The sequence below is a fragment of the Lolium rigidum genome, chromosome 1 (assembly GCF_022539505.1).
Source record: "Lolium rigidum isolate FL_2022 chromosome 1, APGP_CSIRO_Lrig_0.1, whole genome shotgun sequence".
NCBI classification, from domain to species: Eukaryota; Viridiplantae; Streptophyta; class Magnoliopsida; order Poales; family Poaceae; genus Lolium; species Lolium rigidum.
Window position 1 is genome coordinate 22,195,148 of NC_061508.1, and position 18,236 is coordinate 22,213,383.

General features: G+C 46.6%; 1 protein-coding gene across 1 annotated transcript; it reads left to right on the top strand.

Moving 5' to 3' along the window:
- Positions 1-13,685: 13,685 nt before the first annotated feature.
- On the top strand, positions 13,686-18,073 carry LOC124685051. Its single transcript, XM_047219338.1, has 2 exons — positions 13,686-13,854; positions 16,618-18,073. The coding sequence occupies exon 2, from the start codon at positions 16,627-16,629 to the stop codon at positions 17,785-17,787; it is 1,161 nt and encodes a 386-aa protein (XP_047075294.1). The 5' UTR covers positions 13,686-13,854; positions 16,618-16,626; the 3' UTR covers positions 17,788-18,073.
- Positions 18,074-18,236: the final 163 nt, after the last annotated feature.

Genomic DNA, 18,236 nt, shown 5'->3' on the forward strand with positions numbered 1-18,236 from the left:
TGTTATCCGTTTAATATTATTTGCATGTTTCGTTGGGTTTGAAAGCAAGTGCTGATTTTAATGTTTTCCGGCTTACTCGCTTGACCTTCCGCGAGCCAGAAGACCTTTAGCCGGAAACGCTCGCCAGCGGCGACGAAGCCTAATGGCAATCCGTCAATAACCGCGGAAACAAGCCCCCAACCAAGGTGCCGGAAATCGCTACTAGGAATCCACGAATTCGCAACAGAAAACATTTCCACCAGAAAACTTAAGCATACGTCCTAAGGGACGATTTTTGAAAATCACAACTTTCATACACGCCTAGGCGGAAATATCCAGCTCTGCGGTTTTAGTCGGAAAACATACACGATCTAAAAATGAACAAGTAAATGAGGTAAATGACTCATAGAGTGAACCAAAAGCTTTATTTCATTGATCATGTATAATATTGTTACAAAGTATGTAATTCTATGCTAAGTGTGGAAAGGACGTAGCTGTGCAATGTTCCAAGGACGTTCGTTTCATCGTAAATGTCATCCGGATCCTCCCGTTTACGTTTCCGGTGCCAATTGGCAGGTCTGTCTTTTAGCTCGCGGAAATCGACGAGGTAGTACGATCCGTTGTGAAGAACTTTGCTAACGACGAAGGGTCCCTCCCATGGAAATTGCAACTTATGATCTTTCACCTGACGAAGGCGGAGGACCAAGTCTCCGGCCATGAACGAGCGATTCCGAACTCGACGACTATGGTAGCGTCGGAGTTTCTGCTGGTAAATGGTGGAACGTTGGTCTGCTAAATTCCGAGCTTCTTCGATCAAGTCCACAGATAGCTGTCTGGCCTCCTCAGCAGTTTCTTCGTTGTAGGCGGAGACTCGCGGTGAATCATGGATGATGTCGAAATGGAGTACAGCTTCGGATCCATATACTAGGAAAAACGGAGTGAATCCTGTTGACCTGTTGGGGGTAGTTCGTAAACTCCACAGGACGGAGTCCAGCTCCTCTGCCCAGGCTCCGGCTGCGCGACGCAGCGGTTCTTCAAGGCGTGGTTTGATTCCGGATAAAAGGAGTCCGTTGGCTCTTTCGACCTGGCCATTGGACTGTGGATGAGCCACGGATGCCGAGTCTAGCCGGATCCCAACGTCATGACAATAATCCTTCAATTCTCCTTGCGCGAAGTTCGTGCCATTGTCTGTGATTATGCTGTGCGGGATGCCGAATCTCGTTACGAGGCTGCAGACGAATTTGAGCGCCGTAGCACCATCGGCTTTTCTCACTGGCTTTGCCTCGATCCATTTATCGAACTTATCAATAGCGACCAGGAGGTATTCAAAACCGCCAGGAGATGATTTCTTTAGCTTACCAACCATATCAAGCCCCCAGACCGCAAACGGCCAGGTGATAGGGATGGTCTTCAGCTCTTGGGCTGGAGCGTTTGGTTGAGTAGTGATGACCCACAAGTATAGGGGGTGTATCGTAGTATCTTCGATAAGTAAGAATGTCGATCCCAACGAGGGGCAGAAGGTGTTGACAAGCAGTTTCGATGAAGGATTCACTGTAAATGCTCACAGACAAGTATTCAGGGGGTTTTGATGTAACAGATGAATAAAGTACGAGTAAGTAAAGTGCGAGAGTAATAATTTCAGCGAGTGGCCCAATCCTTTTTAGCACAAAGGACAAGCCGATTGTTTACTTATAATGACCAAACGTTCTCGAGGACACACGAGATTTTAGTCTAGTGCTTTCGCTACATACGGCTAATTAATCTTCATTGTTTTGATAAGTGTTGTGTGGGTGAACCTATGCTAATGTACCGCCCTTCCTAGGACTAATACATACTTGTGATTATACCCCTTGCAAGCATCCGCAACTACAAGAAAGTAATTAAGATAAATCTAACCACAGACCTTAAACTCTGAGATCCTGCTATCCCTCCCGCATCGATATACCAACGGGGGCTCAGGTTTCTGTCACTCCGGCAACCCCGCAATTGGCAAACGAGTACAAGATGCATTCCCCTAGGCCCATAAAGGTGAAGTGTCGTGTAGTCGACGTTCACACGACACCACTAGAAGAATAACACCACAACTTAAATATGATAACATTGAATATTACTCAACCATACTTCACTACTAACATTTAGACTTCACCCATGTCCTCAAGAACTAAACGAACTACTCACGAGACATCATATGGAACATGATCAGAGGTGATATGATAATGAATAACAATCTGAACATAAACCTTGGTTCAACGGTTTCACTCAATAGCATCAATAATAAGTAGAAATCAACACCGGGAGAGTTTCCCCTATCAAACAAACAAGATCAAACCCAAATTGTTACAGCGGTGACGAGGTGCAGCGGTGGAGACGGCGGTGATGATGATGAAGATGATGATGACCAGCTCGATGACGGTGATGATGGCGTCGATTTCCCCCTCCGGGAGGGAATTTCCCCGGCAGATCTCAGCCTGCCGGAGAGCTCTTTTCTCTCTGGTGTTCTCCGCCCCGCGAGGCGGGCCGTGGCTCTTCGCGACGTACCCCCGGAGCTTAGGTTTTAGGGACGAAGGCGTACGCGAAGAAAAGGAGGCGAGAGGGGGCTGTGGGCCCCCTCCTCACGAGGCGGCGCGGCCAGGGCAGGGCCCGCGCCGGCCTGTGAGGGGGCCCATGGCGGCCCTCCTCGGCTCCCCCTTCTGGCTCCCTTCGTCATCTGGAAAAATAGGATTTTTCATATAATTTCCGTCAACTGTTGATCTTCCGAAATATTGCATTCTGACGGTGCTTTTTCCAGCAGAATCCTTGCTCCGGTGCGCGATCCTCCAATAATCATGAAACATGCAAAATAGATGAAATAACATAAGTATCATCTCCAAATATGAAATATATCAATGAATAACAGCAAATTATGATATAAAATAGTGATGTAAATTGGACGTATCAAGTAGCGTAGTACTGACAACCGCGGCAAGTTTTTACCAGCTTATCAGCATCTTCTTTAGCTGTCAGCCAGTAAAATCCAAGCCGAAAGGCTTTTGCAACGAGTGATCTGGGAGCGGCGTGATGCCCGCAATCCCCAGCATGGATCTCTCTGAGTATCTCAATACCATCTTGATTAGAGACGCATTTGAGAAATACCGCTGTTGCACTTCTTTTATAGAGTTGTCCATCAACTATTGTGTAGGATCTTGCTCGTCTGACGATCTGTCGTGCGAGGACCTCGTCCTCTGGTAACTTTTGATCGATGAGGTAGTCCAGGAAAGGCTGCGTCCGAGCCGGAATGATAGCCATCACTTCTCTAGCCGGAGATACCTGCCACATCCGGGTTCTCCGGGTTAGCGCCCTTCACCGAGGGTATCCGCAGTGCTCCAGAAAATACCGGGCGGAATTGGTTTTCTGCCGGATCCGAGCTTGGATAGCATGTCTTCCGCTGCGTTGTCGTCTCTCCCGACGTACTTGACTTCGTATCCGAGAAAGCACTTGGCGATCTCGTCAACTTCATCTCTGTAAGCCGCCATGACGGAATTTCTGGCGTTCCAGGTTCCGGCTACTTGCTGTGCCACCAGGTCGGCATCTCCGCAGCAAATAATGTGCTTGATCCCTATCTCCTTAGCGATGCGCAGTCCGTGTAGTAGAGCCTCGTATTCCGCCATGTTGTTTGTAGCTTCGAAGTGGATCTCGCAAAACGTCATCGCAGCTCTTCTCCGGTAGGGGACTTCAGTGGTGACTCCGGCTCCCGAGCCTTGATGCTGCTTGGATCCATCGAAGTGCATAACCCATGTCTTCGGTTCCGGCTCCAGATTTGTATCCGGAGCTTCTGTCCAATCTGCGACAAAATCTGCAAAGATTTGGGATTTGACCGCGGTCCTGGCTTTGTAGTTGATGTCGAAGGCGGATAATTCAATGCCCCATTTTGCTGTGCATCCTGACCAGCCCTAGGCGCAGCCTAGCCCTGGCCCACGCCTAGGGCTGGTGTGCCCCTGTCCTCCACCGACATCGCCCCTCCGCCAATTTATTCACGATCGCAGGAAAACCTTGAACACCCAAGTCTACATCCACGAAAAGTTCTGTCGCGGCTGCCATCGCAGACCCTAAATCGGGAGGGTTCTGAAGCTCTTCCCGGCACCCTGCCGGAGGGAGAAATCATCGCCTGAGGCATCTACATCGCCATGCCTGTCTCCGAAGTGATGCGTGAGTAGTTCATCCCTGGAAAATGGGTCCATAGCAGTAGCTAGATGGTTGTCTTCTCCAATTTATGCCTCATGTTTAGATCTTGTGACCTGCCTACATGATCAAGATCATCCTTATGTAATGCTACATGTTGTGTTTGCTGGGATCTGATGAATATTGAATACTATGTTGAGATCAATTATATATTCTTGTCATATGTTATTTGTTATCTTGCATGCTCTCCTTTGCTAGTAGATACTCTAGCCAAGTAGATGCTTGTGACTCCAAGAGGGGGTATTTATGCATGATAGTAGATTCATGCCTCTAGTTTTCTGCGAGAGTGACAATAACTTCTAAGATTGTAGATGTATTGTTGCTACTAGGGAGAAAACAACAATATTTTATCCGAGGGTAATCTATTATTGTTGACGTCGAAACCCCCGGCGGCGGCGGAGACGGGCAACACGGTAGAGCCGGGAACAACTAGGGCTGCGGCTGGCCCCAGTCCCTCAGAGCGACGGCCCGCAAAGCCTCCTGGTCGCACGTCCGATGTTTATCACAAGGGCATGCCACCCGACCTATACCCGGTCGGGAAGGGGTGGATGATGCCTCGCTTAGTTTCCTCGCAGGGCACACACGTAAACGTTAAATACGAGCCTCGATCGGCTCTCGAAGTTATCCCGTGAATCGGCTCAAAGAGCCGATCCACCCATGACCCGGACGGGGTGTCCGAATATATGGTGGTCCCGCTTGATCAAGGTAAAGCTAATGAGATCTACGACGATTTAGGGTTTTCACCGCATAATCGGATCATCCTACTCACGATTGGGCCTCGCGCTCGCGCACGGTGACCGTAAGCCGATCCTAGACAGGGGCCTAAAAACCAACACGAGGTTGATCCCCGGAACATCCTTTCTAGGGCTAGCAAACGCTACCCTACACGCCGCCGGATCCTCCAACCCTTTGTAAGGCCTAACTATTGCGGATGTTAAACTAATCCTTGATGAAACAAGGAGCAACCGTAACGGATCGGATCTACTAAACTATGATCAAGCGGGGTGCCGCCCCTACACCTAAGATAGGTGTAGGGCGGCTAGACATGCAAGGGTTGCACTACGATAGCATGTAATATGAAGAACAATGCTAACCCTAACATGTCTAAGATAACTACGTTGCTCGCCATCAAAAAGGCTTCGATACGAGCAACGCATGAACAACGTGGGCAGGCTTGTGCTGCCTAGATCGCAAGATGCGATCTAGGCAGCATGGTGCTTACCGGTAGAAACCCTCGAGACGAAGGAGTTGGCGATGCGCCGAGATTTGTTTGTGGTTGAACGTTGGTTGTTGTTTATTCCATAAACCCTAGATACATATTTATAGTCCAGCGGACTTTCTAATGTGGGCGTGCACCAAACCGTGCACGGGTAAGATTCTAACTTCTAAACTAAGATGCGATCTAATATGTTACAGATACGTGGGAAAACAAGCCCAACTTGGTATAAAAGGCCGATTCACGTATTTCTTCTATATATATTCTTCGAGTCCATCTTGATCGCGGCCCACCTCTGACTCGGTCAAATTCTGGTGATAACACATGCCCCCCTGGTTTTGGAAATGACATTTCCAAAATCATTATGCTCTTCTTTCGTCGGGTCATGTCGTGGCAGAGCAGAACTGCCGCAGAATCCTCATCATGATGCCTTGCCCCTTCCACTTCTCCACGCGGCCACAAAATTTTCCTGTTGGGCAACATCTCCTCGGAAACTGCTGTGGCATTGAATTCCCACTATATCCCCTTTTATTTAACCGCTCCGCACAGTTTATTCCTGCATCTTCCTCGCATTAGCATTCCGAAAGACCCTCCTCTGCCACCATGTCTTCTTCTTCTTCTTCCTCTTCATCGGGTCTTTCCTACGTGTCCTCTCCCATCCGAGAGTCGACACCCGAGTGGGGTACGCAGGCGGCGTATGACATCCTTGCCCCAACGGCGTGGGACAAAGAAGACCATGACTCCTCCATCTGGTCCGAGGATGACAAGTCCTTAACTGATGGGGAGAGTGACCTCCGCTTCCTCGCCGACGGGGAATCGGAGGAGGAGAGCGATGACGATCGCTACTCCTGGGCGGACTTCACTTCCTCCGAAGAGGAAGAGGACGAAGAGGAGGAAGACGACGACGACGACGACTCCCTCGAGGGCTACCCGCCGGCGAAACGCCTCCGCATGTGGTGGGATGACGACAGCAGCGACGATGAAGACGGGGATGAAGCTCCCGTAGAGGGCTACGGGAGTAGCGACGAGGAGCCTATCGGCAGCAGTGCCGATGAGAGTTCTGAGGACGACGACGAGGGCAGTGATGGCCCGTAGAGTAGGATCTACCAGCATAGGCCTAGTCGTAGTAGATTGGCCAATAGGCCCTTCTTTTGTTCTTCCTTCTTTGAGCAATCAGCTCTTCCTTTGTAAGAAATCCTGTTTATTAATGAAGAAATTTCCCCAATTTGATTTTGCCGATTTCTCTTGAACCGATTCTCAATGAGCCGATGGCAACGCATCGGTCTCTCGTAATCCGCCCTTTCTTCCGTCGACCACAGGGTGACCGGAATCTTGGTCAAAACTCAATAAGCCGATGTCAACGCATCAAGTCTTCACGAATTACCCTTCATCTTCTCGAATAATAATAAACTTGAGTTCCGCCAGATCTCGCTGCGCAGGACTAACCGACGGCCACCTAATCGGCTTTCAAAAACGGGGCCTCCATCAGGCCAGCTGCCCCCCGAGTCTCAATCAAGGCGAACAGATACGAGGGCATACCATTCAGACGGATGGGCCCGGGCTAGGCCGTGTCCGAGAGAACTATCATGCAGCATCCAGACCGATTCCCATTAAAATCGGCTTTCCGGAGCGAGAGAACCTTCGAGGTGAGCTGCCCCCCGAGCTTATTCAGTTCTTCCTGCCCCTTGCCTGCCAGATCGGCTCCGTTCCTTTGGCGGATCTAACACAATCCACCCTTGACCTGATCTGCACGTCCAAGTTGCTCTTGGCGTTGTTCTTGAAGAGAGGATCCGAGCCCTTAAACCACTCCATTGAGGAGCTCTTCCATTAAAATCTCCCTTCGTGCTCCATTGATCCTCTGATCGTACCAGTTATTCCTCTTGAGTCGATGGCCATGCATCGGCTTTCATATCCTCAAGTCGATGACTGCTGCATCGGCTGTGCTTAAAAAATTTCGACTCAAGAGGACCCCCACACTCCAATACCCATCACCAAGGGATGGTGAGGATAATTTTGGCCGATTGCTGGAATCGGCCTCCATGTTGCTTGTTCGATGAAGGTTTTGTAATGCCCCTTCAAAAATTTTTTTTTGGGGCCGATCACCAGGATCAGCCTCGCCACGTTAGCTTATTGACGAGCTCTTGCTACTCGCTCAGGCCGGTAGATAAAACTAGCCCAATCTCTGATTTTATCCTGTTGGTGCGCTCGCTGTCGTCCACCTTGAGTGCATCGTATAATCGTGGAGCACTAAGCTTCGTCGGAAGAACGAGCACCATGTTTGTGCCAGCCGACGTTTCATCATCGGCTTTCCTTGCTTGGGGCGCCACTCCATTTTCCGTGGACGACCCTCTTCATCCAGGGTTCGCCGAACCTTCGCAGCCGGATCGGGCCTTGCCTTCCTCAATGTATGCAAGTATAACCTCTCGGCTTCTTCCGAGCCGCGCAATCGTTGAACCCTCGCGTTTCGAGAACGGCTGAGTCCATCGGGGCACCACCTTGGCCGGCGATACCTGTCTTCTTCTTCTCCCTCGTCTTCCGAATCTTCGAGATCCGTCAACCGAGGGGACTCAGCTCGTTTGCTCTGTGGCGGGAGAGGTCCCAAGCGCTCGAACACGGACACGTTGGCTGCCTCCTTCTTCTTTCGGTTGCATTCTGGGCAATTCTCGATTGTTGGCAATCGGCTCATTCCTGAGTCCCAGCAATGTTTGAAGAACGGACAGTCCCAGTGCCTATCCATGTCATCCCGCTCCCTTGCCTTTTCCTTGGCACAACGCTCGTGCTCCTCCTCGTCGCGATTATGCCGACAGTGTCTTCTGGCTTCTCTAGCCAGACGATCTCTTTCATCATCATCGCTGGACCGTCGGCGTTGGTCGTACTGACTCACATACTTGTTGAGGAGGTGATCGGAGAGAGGTCGCCGATATCTTATGTTCTTCACTTCTCCCTCTCGTTACGTAGCGCTTGCCATCTTGGCGGAGCCGATCGCGTGGAGCGGCTTCCTCTCGTATCTTTGCTATGAGAGCAGCTGCCCTCATCTCCATCCTTGCCGGTGTGGTGTCCAGATCCTACCATGTTGATGCTGAACGAAGATCCCGGCCGGCAACCTTCATGGTAAGAATACTCCACCATGTTAACGGCGGGGAAAGGGTGTGTGTCGACCTTCATGGCGTACTGGTTAAAAATCAACCGTCCGTTTTCTATCGCCATTTGGATCTGCTGCCGCCACACCCTGCGGTCGTTGGTGGTGTGGGTGAACGTGTTATGCCACTTGCGGTATGGCTTTCCGTTCAGCTCTTTCACCGTGGGGATCTTGTGGCCTTCGGGTACCTTTATATGCTTCTCCGTGAGTAAGAGATCAAAAATCTGCTCAGTTTTGGTCACGTCGAAGTCGAACCCTTTCGGAGGGCCTTGTGGCTTCACCCATTTGCAGGTCACGGGGCCTGTCGCTCAAGTCCATTCAGCCACTGCTACCTCTCGATCTCCCGCAGCGCCTTCGTCCTCGTCTGCCTCAACCAGGGTCACCGGGCGCTTGAATTTGTCCTGGTAAACATCTGGGTGGCGCTCGTTCATATGCCGACAACTTTTGCACCATGTGCGCCAACGAAGGGTAGTCTCGCTTGGGAGGCCACGTCCTTGATTGATGATGAGAGACCCACCACCGCCAACTCGATCGCTTCTTTTTCACTTATATGAGCCGAAAAACATCGGTTCCTTATGGTCCTGAAGCGCTGGACGTATTCCGATATCGTTTCCCGCGCTTCGTCGTACTTGCGCTAGATCGGCAATGCCAACATCGGAAGCCTCCGAGTGATACTCGCTCATGGCACCGCTCTTCCAACTGCTTCCAAGTCCGGATGGAGTTCGGTGGTAGCGATGTGTACCACCCGAAAGCCGATCCTGTGAGGGACCGTGCGAAGAACCTCACGCGCAACTCGTCCGACGCTGAGATCGTGCCCAGCTGTGCCAAATATTGGCTCACATGCTCGATGGAGCTGGACCCATCTGATCCACTAAACTTCGTGAAGTCCGGGAGCCGATATTTGGGTGGCAGCGGGATCAGTTCGTAGCTGTTGGGGTACGGCTTGATGAATATTGAATACTATGTTGAGATCAATTATATATTCTTGTCATATGTTATTTGTTATCTTGCATGCTCTCCTTTGCTAGTAGATACTCTAGCCAAGTAGATGCTTGTGACTCCAAGAGGGGGTATTTATGCATGATAGTAGATTCATGCCTCTAGTTTTCTGCGAGAGTGACAATAACTTCTAAGATTGTAGATGTATTGTTGCTACTAGGGAGAAAACAACAATATTTTATCCGAGGGTAATCTATTATTGTTGACGTCAGAAACCCCCTGGCGGGCAGAGACGGGCAACACGGTAGAGCCGGGAACAACTAGGGCTGCGGCTGGCCCCAGTCCCTCAGAGCGACGGCCCGCAAAGCCTCCTGGTCGCACGTCCGATGTTTATCACAAGGGCGTGCCACCCGACCTATACCTGGTCGGGAAGGTGTGGATGATGCCTCGCTTAGTTTCCTGCAGGGCACACACGTAAACGTTAAATACGAGCCTCGATCGGCTCTCGAGTTATCCCGTGAATCGGCTCAAAGAGCCGATCCACCCATGACCCGGACGGGGTGTCCGAATATATGGTGGTCCTGCTTGATCAAGGTAAAGCTAATGAGATCTACGACGATTTAGGGTTTTCACCGCATAATCGGATCATCCTACTCACGATTGGGCCTCGCGCTCGCGCACGGTGACCGTAAGCCGATCCTAGACAGGGCCTAAAAACCAACACGAGGTTGATCCACGGAACATCCTTTCTAGGGCTAGCAAACGCCACCCTACACGCCGCTGGATCCTCCAACCCTTTGTAAGGCCTAACTATTGCGGATGTTAAACTAATCCTTGATGAAACAAGGAGCAACCGTAACGGATCAGATCTACTAAACTATGATCAAGCGGGTGCCGCCCCTACACCTAAGATAGGTGTAAGGGCGGCTAGACATGCAAGGGTTGCACTACGATAGCATGTAATATGAAGAACAATGCTAACCCTAACATGTCTAAGATAACTACGTTGCTCGCCATCAAAAAGGCTTCAGTACGAGCAACGCATGAACAACGTGGGCAGGCTTGTGCTGCCTAGATCGCAAGATGCGATCTAGGCAGCATGGTGCTTACCGGTAGAAACCCTCGAGACGAAGGAGTTGGTGATGCGCCGAGATTTGTTTGTGGTTGAACGTTGGTTGTTGTTTATTCCATAAACCCTAGATACATGTTTATAGTCCAGCGGACTTTCTAATGTGGGCGTGCACCAAACCGTGCACGGGTAAGATTCTAACTTCTAAACTAAGATGCGATCTAATATGTTACAGATACGTGGGCAAACAAGCCCAACTTGGTATAAAAGGCCGATTCACGTATTTCTTCTATATATATTCTTCGAGTCCATCTTGATCGCGGCCCACCTCTGACTCGGTCAAATTCTGGTGATAACAATTATTTACTTTACACATATTGCTTAATGTGATAATCTGTTGTTTGCAACTTAATACTGGAAGGGGTTCGGACGATAACCGGATGGTGAATTATTAGTCATAGACACAGTTGGATTACGGTCTATATATTATGTTGTAATGCCCAAACGAATCTCATAGTAATCATCTTGTCATGTATGGTCATTTGCCCAGCTGTAATTTGTTCACCCAACATGTTATTTATCTTTATGGAGAGACACTTCTAGTGAACTGTGGACCCCGGTCCTTTCCTTTACACTGATAAATTCAACTACTGCAATCCTGCTCTGTTTATTTACTGTAAGCTATGTTCTCTTTAATTACTGCAAACATCTCCTTCCACTCGATACATTTAATCCTTTGTGTTCAGCAAAACTGGTGATATTGACAACCTCACTGTAAGTTGGCAAAGTATTTTAGTTGTGTTGTGTGCAGGTTCCACGTTATTTCTGACGCCGGTAGTGCGTCATGCCACTAGTCAGCTACCAACACCTTCTGAAGTCACGTCTTTCTCCTACTGGTCGATTAAACCTTGGTTTCTTACTGAGAGAAAACTTGCTGTTGTGCTCATCATACCTTCCTCTTGGGGTTCTCCAACTTTATGCAATCAGCGCTCATCATTCACAAGAACCAATTTCATACATAATTTCCCTGTAAAGCTCATAAGGAATAGCACTAGAACTTGCACCAATATCACATAATTTCATACATAAGTTACATCTGAATTCACCGGGGTTTACCCGGTTAGCCAATTTTTAGGTTCTCAAAATTCCAAATGAAAATATGAAACCAGGATTATTTTAGCTTTTGCTAGAAAATCAAGATTTATATTTTTTATATTTTGAATTAATAATTGCATCCTGCAATTTTAGGATTCAAATTTTGAGATTTTCAAATTTTCAGGTTTGGCAAAAAAATCTAAAAAATAAAAAATAAATAAAAATAACACAAATTAAAAATGTTAATGTTTATTTATTTATTCAAGATTATTATTACATCATTACTTTTGTATATTAAAAGAATTATTTTGAATTTAAACAATAAAGAAATGTGACATCGACCAACATGTTAATATGATCGATATGATACTAGTATCACATATATGCGCGCAAAGCACTTGGAAGCGGGACGGGAAGGACTCGGAAGTTAAGCATGCTAGTGCTGGAGTAGTGGGAGGATGGGTGACTGAGCGAGAAGTTTGACCACGAGTAAGTAATTTGACTAGAGATTAAGTGTATAACTTGTGAAATAAGTGAAATACTAGAAATTCTGAAAAGGAAAAAATAGGGAGTGAAAAATAATTATAAAAAAATGGATTTTTTTTACAAATAGCCTTTAGTCCTGGTTGGTGTTATAAACCAGGACTAAAGGTCCTTCGGCCCCAGCCGCTCCGCAGCGCCCACGTCGAGGGTCGTTTGTCCTGGCTGGGAACCCTTTAGTCCCGCCTGGCTTGTCCCGGTTGGCTAACCGGGACTAAAGCCCCTTACGGGCCGAGACAGAAGGACCTATCTCCAGTAGTGACGAAAGATTTTTTTGAAGGGATTTGGCCGAAAGAATTGGGACTGATGTTACATTGCCACCAAAGTTGTATAAACTGTAGTAGTGAAGCATAATTAAAATATAGCTATAGAGTGTTTGATTTTCAGATGGAAATTATATTTTCGATGAATGCATTGGGATGGACCTTAAAAATGTGTATCTTGCTGCCTAAATGTCATAATATTTTACATCTTAAAAAAATCAGGGTAGTGACTTAAGAAAATTACATGAATAATCAAAGTGTTGGGCAAACATAATACACAGAAAAGAGACAGATTAATAAAACGTCCTTTATCGAAAAATAAAAAAAATGAGCACTACTCTCCTTAGTTTTCTTTCTGAGAAAAATACATTAGGGGCACCGAACTCGACACCCTTACCCGCCTCCATCACCGTACACATGAATACACATTCTATGATCACCAAATACGGCTGGGAGGCCCATCGATGATCACTGCACAATGTAGAGCGTTGTATTTGCTGATGTGGCGAGTACTGGAGTCCGTCTACTAGACAACATTGATTCTGGATGTACATTTATTTTGCAAAGAACCCCTATACTATGCACTCGGCCACCGCCTCGGCCTGGTAATCTACCAACGCCGCCACCGATTGAGCAGGGACACGGTGATGGAGAGCCCTCGAGGAAGCACATATGCGCGCGTCAACGCAGAGCAATGCATAAAACCTAATAGTGTAGTGTCCTAGCTAGTAGTACCGGAGCGACGCTAACGACGACATCCGACGGTGGCAAACAAAGGTTTATGGCGCGGCGACGAACCATAGATAGAGGGGGTCGGAGGAGAGCTCCGAAAGGAGAAGGAGCTCACCCTGATGACGCTCTTGTGCTCGGCGAGGATGGAGATGGTCATAGGATACGATAGGTTCACGACAAAGCTCGCCCGGTCGTGGGGAAGACGTCGTCGATTCTGCCGATTGGGGGCTTCCCTAGATACGCCCGTCACCGGGAGGAAGTAGAGTAGATGACACGACAAACACTGGGCTAGTGCATTATGGTGGATAATGATCTTTATTTTTGACTACTCCTCTTTGTAAATTTTATTTATTATTAGGGTAGCTATCTTTACCATGTAATGTAAAACATTGTCACATAAGTATGGCAAAACACAATTCAACAACCAAAAACTGATAAAACACTTCAAATTCTACAGTGCTAAAATCAGCAACACTGGGAGCGCAAAATCAAATCCCCAGCTCGCCTCCCCTTCCTCCCAGCACGACCAGGTCGCATACCCTAGCTCCTCCCCGATGTGAACCTCCCAAGCGACCGGAGACCATCCCCTTCCGCTACCGGCCACCGACTCGGTTCCGCGCCCCCCTCACATATCGTCGACCAGGCCACTAGGACGAATTCGAGAGTAAGCTCTCCTCTATGTGCTTATCATTTCTAGTACGGAGTAGTTCATTTGGTTGGGCGGATCAATGTACAATATTGTTTAATTGTAGTAGATCTATCATCTGTGCTTGGTCATGCCGTTTTTACCAGGCGTGAACTGCCAATGTTTAGGAATATATTTGGCTCTGATGCGGACCTCTCCTCGTTTCACCATGTTCTTGAAAGGGGAAAAAATGGCACCTATTCTGCCGACTGCAGGCTTTATCTAACCAAATTTGTTTCCTTTTTTAGTGGATCTGCGCTTGATACATCCTGATGCACACCTATCACTGATTTGGAATACCTATTACTGATTTAAGCTCGGTAATGGAGTTAATTATTACCTGATGTAAAAAAAACAACAAATATACAGTAACAGACTTTACTCTGATGCGTAGCCACCATTGTTTTGGCCCGTACTTGAATAAGATGACACTTATTTTATACATTTTTACTTTTTTTGAGGGATTATACATGTTTTACTTAATTGAATCTCCTTGGCCCTTTTGTAAAAAAAATGGAAACTGTGCAGTGACTAGGTCATTAGTGTTGGGGCATTGCACATGAGAAATTAAGCACAATTCTTTCGCAGCTCTTTACGCTGCTTCTGTGGGTGTTTCTAGTTAGAGGACATCACATAAAGGGTCCTCTTTTCTATTTTAGTCATGCACCTAATTATCTTAAAAAATGTTCGGTCGTATGATATACTAGTTGATACCCCACACGTTTCCGCTGGAATGAAAGATGATTGTCAGATATGTAAAAAAACATGAATCAGGTTGAATGCACTTTGCGAGTAAAAAATAAACTCGTTCGTGCAGGTCATGCAGATGATAGGGCTAGCTGATGAGCTGGACACACTATGCATGTGCAGTTTGAAATATTAAATGAAGATAGATAATACTTTGCATGTTGCTGCGGATTTTGGTTTATTTGACATGACGATGAATTCTTCAGACTAATATTCCAGCAAGGTTTATTTGACATGACTAATATTCTTGAGACTAGCAATGGAAACACAGTCGCTTTTTGCGTTTTGCATGCTCACCAAATTCAGTAATGATCCAAGTTTGAAGTCAAATATTCATAATATAAAATCTTTGCAAGAAAAATTATTCATGTCATCTGGATATATATATGGCATACTACCAAGTAACTAAAAAAATAGGAAGAAAATACCAAGGTAAATTATCAGACATTACATAATTCAAGAAAAGGAAGAAAATATAAGTATTTGATATGAAGCAATAGTCAATAGATATGTGAAAACGCTCAACTTAAGTAGCATATATTAAATGAGGGCAAGGCCTGCTGATAAAACCTACCGCAAAATAGCATCATTTTGGTTGAAGTACTACTTCAGCTAACTAATAAGAAAATCCCAAGTCCACTAAAAGTGGTACTATTACCCAGTTGGGAGAGAGAAACCATGATCTGAGAAGAATATGTAATCTGAAAAGATGAAAAGTTTAAGTTAGTAGCCTTGTTCTAGTAGTACGAAAAAAAGATGTGATGCATCATATGACATTATACCATAAGTAGACACAAAGCTCCATGTTTGGTATCTAGCATGCTTTAGTGCGTGTATGTAAATGAGGTATGCTAGTTTCTATATAAAGATGCTTTAGATGTACTGAGATACGCTAGTTTCCAAGTATTAATGGAGATGATGAACTGTGCAATGTTATGATCAGAACAATTGAGATTTTTCTCACCTTTAAGTTTGGGACATTCTATCGAACAGGTGGTAGGGGACCTAACACGAGGTATCATATTCTGCACTCTACCACCATGGACGCTGAGGCCATGGATCTTCATACAAAGAAAATTAAGAACACCAAATTAATACAGAGGGAGACGCCCAGTGGTGCCGTTAGGTGCTATCAGCCATTTGACTAGTTGAGAAGAATGAAGGGATGGGGTCATGGGGATGAGGCTTGGACATGAGCGACGATGAGGCGCCGAGTGCTTCGCTTGCGTGATTTGAGGACCAAGTACCATGAAGGCCTAAGCTCGTCCGGTCGCTGAAATCGAAAATAAAAGATTTGACAGAGAAGCAAACAGGAGCAAACCGATGTAAAAAATTACAGGTTGCTCTGATTATATTATCCGTTTGGAATATGGGAGGTTCACCAGAGATCCACTCATTGGAAGAGAAGAAATCTATTAGAAACCTCACCACTGCTAGAGGATCTGGTCATATGGAGAACAAATGAAGATGATACTGCAGAATATTAAGATAAGACGATGGTTCACAAGGGGGAGCTGAGAGGATATTTAACCCAGCACAGCAACCATTAATTGAACGTTCGCATGCGGTAGGCGGGGAGTTGAATTTATGAAGTTAAGGTAGAACAACCGGAGCAAAACACTTCAGTATTTTCCTTTTCTTAGCTTTGCACTGCATAAGAAGAGGAGAGGGCATGCGGTAGGATGGATAACTAATGGCCTTACATTTAAAATCTGACATGTAAAAACAATTGGGGCAATGTGGTTGCACCAGGTTTTAGCTTGCGAACATTAAATGAACCTTAGTGGGATGAACTTTATGGGTATTATAGATGTAGGTTTACTACTTTATTTATGTCTGGTGCATGGACGGTTTCCGCTACATCTTTATATTTTGCTTGTTGTCTGAAATCATCACTTTTCTTTAGCTGGTGGCCTTTTGTCTTGGAATAATACAAGAAGCATATGTTTTGCTAGCTCTATATTTGTAACTATGAATCTATGTCTCGTCTTACAGGCTTGCACGATGGAGACTGCAGAGTCTCGACCTTGGTCAGATCTTCAGCCGGAACTCTTAGGCCTGATCCTCAGGCGCCTCCCCTCCCTGGCTGATCGGGTCCGTCTTAGGGCAGTCTGTCACCCATGGCGCTCTAATAGTATGTTTCAGTCCCTTCCCCTCCCATTCCCGTGGCTCACCCTCCCTGATGGTACCTTCCTCAGCATTCCAAGCGGTGAAATTCACCGCATATCTGTACCAGAAGGCACGTGTTGCCAAGGCTCCATTGACAACTGGCTATTTCTCATGCACAATGATGAGGCGTGCTCATTGATGAATCCTTTCTCCAAGACCACTTTGGAGCTTCCTAATCTAGCCAGAGTATGGAAGCGTAAGAATTTTTATGATCCTGACTATGAATTTAATCCAATTTTCTATAAGTTGGTGGTGCCATCGCCCCTGGACTCATCACCCTGTTCGCTTGTTGCTGCTATGATCATGGATGGAGGCAACTGTGGTACACTTTGTATTAGCCAACCACCGATTGCCTTTGACTCATTCAGAGATGATAAGCATCCAGTACGGCACCTTGGGGATGTTGCATTCTTTGATGGAAAGCTGTACGTGTTGGGGTTCGGACTTTTCATTATTGGATTTGACGAGATCGGTATTTCATCCATGGAGCGTATAATTGACTCTCTGGGTGATTTAGATGGAATACCTCAATCATTGTCGAGTGAGAAGGGGTATATGATAAGGGAGTATCTAGTTGAATGTGGCAGTAGACTGTTGATGGTGAAACGGTGGTTTCACTCTATGGCCCGTTCAACAAACGATGATTTCTTCGAACATGAACGTACTGTTGCATTTCAGGTCTTTGAGGCAGATTTGCTCACAAAACCTTGTCGATGGAGAAGGGCCAGCGACTTGGGGGGACATGCACTCTTTCTTGGCCAACATAGCTCTAAGTCCCTGCCTGCTAGAGAATGCAGTGAATACCAGGAGGACTGCATCTACTTCATGTGTGACTATCCCAGGCCGAAGTATTCTGCAAACCCTCTCCGTGACTCTGGTGTGTATGATATTAGGAATGGCACATTCACGCCATTGATGTCAGGGTCTACAGAAGTACCGCCACGTCTTGTTGGCCAGTGGCGTCCGACGTGGTTCTTCCCTCCTGAAGTTGTGTGATCATTCCAACAGGGTTAGGTATGTTGGGTTGGAGATTATCATATGCTGCACCTCTTAACTTATGCTGAATCTTTGTGAACAACCCAGCCTGGACACTGCTCATATTTATCCTAGTGATATGTTACCGTGCTACTTGAGTTATTAATTAGTATGATGATCAACCCAGCCTATGTTCTGGATATCTCTGTCCTAGTGCTATGCTCTCTTCTGGCTGTAAACTCTTAATTAGCATGATGGTGTAAGCTTGAAACCCTATGGATGATCTTAATGTAATGTATTTGAATAATGTGCCAGTCCATCATTACGACAAACTTGAGATCTTATCTGAGTGTTGTGACATAAAGTTGAAAATACCCTTTCTTTTCTGACGGTGAACAAACTACGAACGGAACCAGCATGGGGTAACAACTGAGGTGCACAGCTGTGGAGCCAAGGCTTGAACGCCCTTT

Bases quoted from the DNA above. Each gene is read 5' to 3' on its own strand.
- LOC124685051 (XM_047219338.1), top strand. From the start codon at position 16,627: ATGGAGACTGCAGAGTCTCGACCTTGGTCAGATCTTCAGCCGGAACTC.